The sequence below is a fragment of the Lupinus angustifolius genome, chromosome LG05 (assembly GCF_001865875.1).
Source record: "Lupinus angustifolius cultivar Tanjil chromosome LG05, LupAngTanjil_v1.0, whole genome shotgun sequence".
Lineage (NCBI taxonomy): Eukaryota > Viridiplantae > Streptophyta > Magnoliopsida > Fabales > Fabaceae > Lupinus > Lupinus angustifolius.
In genome coordinates, this window is record NC_032013.1 from 5,220,998 (window position 1) to 5,229,598 (window position 8,601).

The window sequence follows — 8,601 nt, forward strand, 5'->3', positions numbered from 1 at the left end:
AAATAAAAGTAGTAGAAAATGTAATGATAATTTTATTGTTTGGTATGATTGAAAATGGAAGAAAAGTATGAGGAAAGAAAATATACATTTATACATAGTGTATTTAAAATGACTTAAGTGCCCTCATTATATAAAAGTATGTCTAACTTTTAACACTATATTTTATTGTTGCAAATTACATAATTAAATAAATTGTTTTTAATAATATTGATTAATATTTTTTAAGTAACATATAAACTAATTTTAATATAACAATTTTTGTTTATAAATTTTAATGAAAATTATTAATATCCTATATCTTCTTCGGACTAATGTATCTAAAGAAAGTATAACTCATCTTTGAAAATAATTTTTATATTTCTAATCATATCACTCCTACACATTTATGTTTTGTCTTTTTAATTTATTTATTATTTTACTTGGTTGATAATTTTAAGTAATTATATTTCTTTTTTATTTTTACTACATTTTTATTGAGCACACAATTATTATTTATTTGCAAGTTCAAATACAACGAAAATAAAATTAAGTTAACTAATTTCACATAAAAATGAATATAAACAAAGAAGTTCACTACATTGGTTTATTTTCACATAGATTGTTGTTCTTTCAATTCACTCATAGTGGGAGGGAAAATTTGGAATTTTGATGGTTTTATCTTCTTTATTCATTTTCTTCACAAACTAGGAAGGAAAAGTTTTTTTGTGGGACTCATGCACATTTTTTCTTTATTTAGTGTTACAACCAAAGGGTGGGAAAGGAAATTTTCCATGACTTTTCTTTCTCCCTCTTTTCTTTCCTCTTGTTTTCCCTCCACCAAACATAGGCTAAATGTATTCTTACCTCATTGGTACTTTGATTATAATCAATCAAGTAAGAATTATTATCCTTTTTTATTACTTTTTCATATTATGGTACATAATTTGTGCAAGGTTCGGGTACAAAAGTTGTGTCACTTACAAATTTCCAGATGAACATGATATCCCTTTTTACTTGAATTTTGGTAGGCTCTACTCGGGAGCTATTTTCTATTTTCCAGATGAACATGATATCCTTTTACTTTTTGTACATATTTTATTTTTCTAATGAGTATTTTCTATATATTTGCTATTCATTCAAAACAATTTATACTATCATAAAATATTAATTATATTTTTATTTGAGTTTCATCCAATATTTAAAAATACAAATATTTCAATAAAAATAACATAAAAATGGATTGATGGAGATGCTCAACTCAACTAGCATATATTAAAGTTATTGAAATGTTGTGATGTCATATCCACATATATCAATTATGATTTTCCTGAATGTCCTTATTCACGTGTAAATCAATTATAATCTTAAAGGTTTGACATTATATTTTATCCATTATATTTTATTTTATTTGGTATTGAATATCATGAGTACAGAATAAAAAACTATTATACTGGCTCTTTTAAACAATTCCACCTTTAGAGATTGATTCTTGATATTTAATTTTATATAATATTTAGAAATCTAATAAGATTTTATACTATATCAATATCTTATGGATAATTATTTTATTTATATTTAGGTATTTTAAATCCATGTTTTCTTTGGACTTCTATTCACTGATATATAATAATCATTTTATCATTACGTCTTTGCAAGATTTAAATATTATTAATGAACAGAGAAACGGAAAGTCCAAATTAAACATGACTACACTAGTCCAACCGAATTGGCATATTTCTTAGTTTAATACAGTTTGGCTTTTGCTTTTCTTTCTCGTGATTTTGGACCTTCTCTCAAGTCTCAACAATAGCTAATATATACACACATGACCATAGCAAACTTACCCTATAATGGTCGAATTATTTTGGCTTTTAGAGTGCGAATGAAGAAAAAAGACCAACAACTTACACATGGAAAGAAAAAGTAAAACGTCGCATTTGCAAATTGGAAAGTATAAAAGCATGGGATACGATCAAATTGGATGGATATAAAAATACGTACGTAGAAATAACCTATAATAGAACGATTAAATTATGTAAAGTAATGTATCTGTACATATGTCTAAGTCTTGGTTGTTGCATTGTGCTGAATTGTGGCACAAGAATCTCTCACCCAAGTAACAATAAATATTTGTTGGTGTAAAGATTTACATATTGTTATTGAATATATTTTTTTCTCCTAACGGAATACATCACTCTATTTCCCCATTTTTTTTCATATTTGTATTTAATTGTGCACGGAGAAATTATTCATTATTCAATTAAATTTATATATTTGCAAAATCAATGGCGTAATCTGTCTGCTACTATTTTGTTTCAAGGAGTGTGTTATGGTTTTAATGGGTGTACTTATAGGTAAAGAGGTGGAACGTGGAAGAGATTTGGATAGACACATGCTTAACTTTTACCGTTAGTGTTTAGTAGTTTTAGAGATCACAATTTTTAATCCACCACCTAAATGTAGAATCACAAAAAATTATTATGTTAGATTTTAAACTAGAGGACATAATTTCCATGTAGTATAGTATATTACCTTATTAAAATTGAAAAGAATCATCTCCCCTAGAGTAAGGATTCTTTCCCTTAAATTGAGAGATAAATAATATAAAAATAAAGAAAAAATATCATAATAAAACATTTTTATCCTTTAATTATATATAATGATAAAAATATAAAGAAAAAACAAGTATATCTATCTTTATTAATGAAGATAATCCTTATTGTTAAGTTATTGATTTTATCTTTATATAAAAATATGAACACTTTTCATTTAAGGTAAAAGAATTACATAATATGATTTTTTTGCTCCTTTGATTTTATGGAAAAGTATGTACTAAAGTATATTCAAACTAATTAAAATATTTTAATTAAAAAAATATTTATTATTTATTTTATTTTTTTAATTGTTATTAGTTTAGGACATATTTTAAGAGATAGACTCGTTCTCTGATGGGAAAGAATCGTGAACCTATTAAGTTATATCAATTTTTATCAACATAACTGTCGCAACACAATAAATTTGGTAGAGGTCAGTACAGCTATAAAGGTGGAAAGAAAGTAAGAAACTCCATCAAGCAGTAGGCTTAGTTGGTAAAATTGATTAGACCCTATACCATGCTCTGCCTTTGAGCTAATGGAAATGGAGAAGCAGATTCAGATGCAGACATTATTTGTCTTTGTGAATGTGTTTGTGTTCAGTGTCTATCTTGTTCCCACAGCACAGAGCCATGTCTCACTTGTTGGAGACCCAGGAATGCAGAAAGATAACCTGAGAGTGGCCTTTGAGGCTTGGAACTTCTGCAATGAAGTTGGCCAAGAAGCTCCTAAAATGGGTAGTCCAAGAGCTGCTGATTGTTTTGATCTTTCAGGTAAGCCAAATCACAATTGAAATATTATAATCTATTCATTTTATTATAGGTAATTCATAATTTCATATTTGGTTTCATGCCTTTCTTATTCTTGGTTATCACATATCATTTATGTACTTGTCCTGTTTAAATATTGTAGAGTAAATATTTGGTTTCAGCAATACTTGTTGCTTTGTTGAAGGTTGAGTGTGTTTGTGATATCCAGGAAGTTCTTTAACACACAAGGTCACAGAAGCTGACAATAAACTTGGGGTTGGGAAACCATTTCCTGGATTGTGTTCAGAAGATATTAACAATACAGACATTTATGCAGTTCAAAAGGAACTGTATTTGGGTTCTTTATGTGAAGTTAAAGACACAGGAAGTCCTTGGCAATTTTGGATGGTAATGCTGAAAAATGGGAACTATGACACAAAGTCTGGCTTATGTCCAGAGAATGGGAAAATTGTACCCCCTTTTAATCCAGGAAGGTTTCCTTGTTTTGGAGAAGGGTGTATGAACCAGCCTATCTTGTGTCATCAACCGACGCGGCTCACGGATGGCACAATGAGAGGAGGATTTAGTGGTAGTTATGATTTGGATTCTGGTTGTGGAGCTGAATATCATGCTGATCGATCTTACTATGAGGTAATCTGGGAGAAGAAACTTAATTTTGGGAGTTGGGTTTTCAAACATAAGCTAAAGACTTCAAAGAAATACCCTTGGTTGATGCTGTACCTGAGGGCTGATGCAACTAAAGGATTCTCTGGAGGTTACCATTATGATACAAGGGGAATGCTAAAAACAGTAAGTAGATGCTTGTTTCTTTAACATTTCCTTCATAATCTGATTTTTCACATCTCAATTCTGTCTATAAAGCAGAAACACTTCAACGTTCAAACTAGTTTCACTTTCACTTTTTGAATTTTATATCAATATATAGATGAGAATCATGATACCAGCATTTTACTATGTTTATAATTCCTCATGCTAAATTTAATTTTAAGTTAATGATATGACTATTGTTATATCTTGTATCATAATTGTTCATGTCCTATTTTTAAAATTTCATATCTTTGTATCCCTATCATATCCGTGTGGATTTGGAATCCTCTCTAGGACCCTTGAAAATTTTTTGTGCCACATGTCATAATCTGAGCCTAGTACTACTGGACTGTCCAGTAGAAGGATCCCTGCCTATCAATGTCGTGCTTCATGGCATTCTATTGAATTAGTCCTTAATTTTTTCTTCAATGTACTTGGTTTGTTTAGCTTCTAACCATTTGGGTTCATGATTCAGCTTCCAGAGTCATCAAATTTCAAGGTAAGGTTGAGCTTAGATATCAAGAAAGGGGGAGGACCAAAGAGTCAGTTCTACCTTATAGACATGGGAAGCTGCTGGAAGAACAATGGTGCTCCTTGCGATGGTGATGTACTCACCGATGTCACTAGGTATAGTGAGATGATCATAAACCCTGAAACTCCAGCTTGGTGCAGCCCCACAGGGCAAGGAAATTGTCCACCATTTCATATCACTCCAGACAACAGAAAAATCTATAGAAATGACACAGCCAATTTCCCTTACTCGGCTTATCACTATTACTGTGCTCCAGGCAATGCTCAACACTTGGAGCAACCTGTGAGCACTTGTGATCCTTATAGCAATCCTCAGGCACAAGAGATAGTTCAGTTGTTGCCTCACCCTATATGGTCTGCTTATGGCTATCCCACCAACAAAGGTGATGGGTGGGTTGGAGATGCAAGGACTTGGGAACTTGATGTTGGTGGACTTTCAAGTAGACTCTACTTCTATCAGGTCAGTAATTGAATTTATAGGAAAACTTACTATATTCATCTCTAAGGGTCTCTATGTTTCTTTGTGAGTTAGATTTTGGAGGGGAATGAAGGGAAATGGGAGGGTTGTAAGTCATGAAATACACTTGTGAGATTATGAAATCTTCCATTTCCCTTCCTTCTCCTCCAAAAATCAACTCATAAGTTGGCTTTCTGTTTGAGTCTCCATTTGCGAGTTGGGGAAGGAAATGAAAATGAAAACTTCCGAGTCATGAAGTACAATTATGAGATGGCTTTGAAGTCTTCTCTTTCTCTTCCTTCCCCTCCAAACTTAACTCGCAAATGGACCCTAGAGTGAACAATTGTTTATCTACTCTAAGATCACTTCCAATCTCTTTACACTTTATCAAAATAAAGGTGGATACAACCTTGCTTGTTCACTTTATAGGCCAATTCAATTTAGATTCAGATTACTATTATTGAAATTTCTAGTTCTCTATTGCAATCTCATGAGTCATGACAAACGTCTATGTCTGAAAATTGAAAATTTCTATGGTCTTGTGGTGCAGGATCCAGGTACGCCTCCGGCTAAAAGAATATGGACATCTCTTGATACTGGTACTGAGATATTTGTTACTCAGGAAGATGAAGTAGCAGAGTGGACTATCAGTGACTTCGATGTCATTCTAACACAACCACATGCAGAATCAGATTTGTGAGGTTGAGAGAAAGTAGGTACTCTAGATAGAAAGTGTGCCAAATCATTAGGGTGCTAGAGTTGAAGATACATTTTTTAAAGAGCAAGAGATCTCCTTTGTCATTGAAAGAATATGTATGATGATTTATTAGAGTGATTTCAACGAAATAAATTTATTAGATGCTAATTAAAAATAAAGATTTAGTCATTTTTGATATACTTGTCTTATACTCATGATTTACTAGTAGATGATAAAATTTATTAATTGTGCTGGTGAAGCAGCAAATGCTAGAAAATACAAAGTCATTGAATCAGTTCTCGAAGCTGATTTGGTCACCATAAGACCACATTTAGCTTTAAAATTGTTTTTTTACATACAGTTAACTATGTGAACAGTAGTTTTTTTTTTTATCTAACCAAAGATATCATATAATTGTGAATTTATCTCTCAATAAATATTACTTTCAGAATTAAATTTTTGACATTTTAATCTATTTGGTGATCTAACAGGTTTTATATCACTAAACTAATGACCAATATCTTCTAGATATTTTAGGCAACACTTTCATTGCTTCCACTGCTGATGGTCCTTGAAGGGCTGAAACTCCATGATGTAAAAGCAACAAGGGAGGCTCACCTTTTGATAATCTTGTTGCAGAAATTTTGAGTGCGATGGGCCTACCATGTGTTCGGCTGTAGCTCTCATAATGTTGTAACAAAAGAAGGCATGGGCATCAAGAGATCAGGTACATAGTAATAATATGTAGGATTGTTTGTTGAGCTCGTGAAATGGGACTAGCCAGTGGGACCCTGCTCATAACCGTGTGTAGATGACTCGAGGGTTTTGGATTTAAATCAGAGAAGTGATAATTCATCTTCCGCATTATAGAAGAAAATTTAATCAAAACTCCAAATGTGTTGACCCTTTGATTCTGAATTATAGAATTATAAATTAATCAAAACTCCAAATGTAGGATTGGAATCAACAACTAGTTAGTTAACATTTGAGTCATTGTTCCTAGAGGATAGGATATTCTAACAAAGACCATAATGAGAAAACAAACCGGTAATTAAGTCTATGTACATATTGATAAGTACAGATTTTACCTTAATTTCATGATTACTTGAGTACGCAACTAGTTAATATTTTACTAGCCAAATTCGTCTGATAGAGCGAATCTAGAAATTAGAGAGAAATTAAGAAGGTAAAATGGTATTCTTACCCAACTAGAAGTATTATAAGTATTATTTATATCTTTGTAATATTGCTGAAATATTTTCATTAACTACATAAATCACATGGGTATTAGCTCTATAAATTTTTAAAATCTTAGTATAAACACGTTGGAAGAATATTTATTGATTATCTGACCTTCATAAGTCTTTGCTCTCTAATTCATCTTGATTGCATGACCTTCATTTCAATTATTTATTGCCATCCTGACTTTTTTTTTCACATTAGAAGAATATCATGGTATGTGATGTTAGAAAATTTGAATGCTCGAGTTTTAATAATCACTAAATCAACTTTATCCCCCTTGTCTGTTATCTTGTAGTCATTTAATGCCTTTTGCAAGTAACATGTTGCCCTTATTATCAAAAGTCATACCTTACCCACCTTTGAAGAATTTAATTCATTAGTCAATATGTGCAATTGATGACATTAAATTGGACAAATGTGTGAAAATGCTTGCAGTATATATCTTCAACAAATATAAGAATGTGACGATCTTCAAAAGAAGGAACTAACAATCTTCTCTATTACATAAGCAAGTACCACATAATAAACAACAAGAAAATAATATATAATGACACTTTTATTGTTTTATTTACAATAAAATTACATTTTTGTTATTGAAAACATGAAGAGAAACAAGTATTTTCCTCTTCATTACTGGAGTGGATCCTTGTTCACTCACATTCTTCTATTCCCAACACACTTTCTATTCTTAACAAACATATTTTTCTATTCCCCACTATCATTGACAATTGAGCATTGTTCATGTCTTTATGGGTCCGCCAATAGTTTCTGGCCGGGGCAGGACAAATAAAATATGTTCTTTAGCCCAAAATGTTTGCTTAACCCACATGTTTTTCTAACGTGTACGATGGGCCACCAACAACATTATGACCTTAATTAGTAAGTGTTATGTTTTGATTTTACATTTTACATGAATGATATGTAATGTTAAATAGTTTGAACTTGTCATTGTGATGTGTATTTTTTAAAAAGATAATAAAGTATATCATCATATTATCAAATAAGTTATATTCTCCCCCCACTAAAATCATAATATATGTCATATTTAATCTTTTTCAACACATATTTTTAAAATGGACATACTCATATCCATCTTAATTTAGGCGGACATTACGTAATCACGGACAAGGCAACCCAAATTATCAATATTATTCCTAACTCACATTTGTTATTCCCAATCACCACATTTCCTTCTATTCCCAACAACTATACTATAATACATAGGCATACAATTCCTTTCACTACATTTGATAGCCACCCTCTTCATCTTCAACTTTAGAACTATATGTGTTCAAGCTCTTTCAAGACGCGCTATCAACGCACTGCTTCTTGTTTATAGTGTGCTTGGTACTGTTTGTTTCTCTCAACCTTTAGGTTTTGTTTGGTTGACAAAAGAAAATAATAAGAGAGAAATAGGCGAGAAAGAAGAAGGTGAGAAAAAGAATGAGGAGAAATAGAGTAGATTTTTGGAATGTTTGGTATAAGAGAAGAATGAGAGAAAATGAATATAAAAATATATTTTCT

General features: G+C 31.3%; 1 protein-coding gene across 2 annotated transcripts; it reads left to right on the forward strand.

Moving 5' to 3' along the window:
• Window positions 2,993-6,027, forward strand: LOC109347557. 2 transcript variants are annotated; one of them, XR_002107614.1, is made up of 5 exons: window positions 2,993-3,346; window positions 3,552-4,132; window positions 4,626-5,141; window positions 5,689-5,903; window positions 5,947-6,027. XR_002107614.1 is itself a non-coding variant. In XM_019587474.1 (4 exons), exons 1-4 carry the CDS (start codon window positions 3,112-3,114, stop codon window positions 5,836-5,838), a joined length of 1,482 nt encoding a protein of 493 aa, XP_019443019.1. In that variant the 5' UTR covers window positions 2,993-3,111; the 3' UTR covers window positions 5,839-5,973. The 2 variants fall into 2 exon arrangements, 1 of the variants encoding a protein (XP_019443019.1); XM_019587474.1 differs by having other exon boundaries at window positions 5,689-5,973.

What these genes read in the sequence shown, in the direction of transcription:
- LOC109347557 (XM_019587474.1), top strand. Translation starts at nt 3,112, where the DNA reads ATGGAAATGGAGAAGCAGATTCAGATGCAGACATTATTTGTCTTTGTG. An exon ending in CAAGGGGAATGCTAAAAACA is followed by an intron (nt 4,133 to 4,625) that starts GTAAGTAGATGC and finishes TTCATGATTCAG; the next exon opens with CTTCCAGAGTCATCAAATTT. An exon ending in GTAGACTCTACTTCTATCAG is followed by an intron (nt 5,142 to 5,688) that starts GTCAGTAATTGA and finishes CTTGTGGTGCAG; the next exon opens with GATCCAGGTACGCCTCCGGC.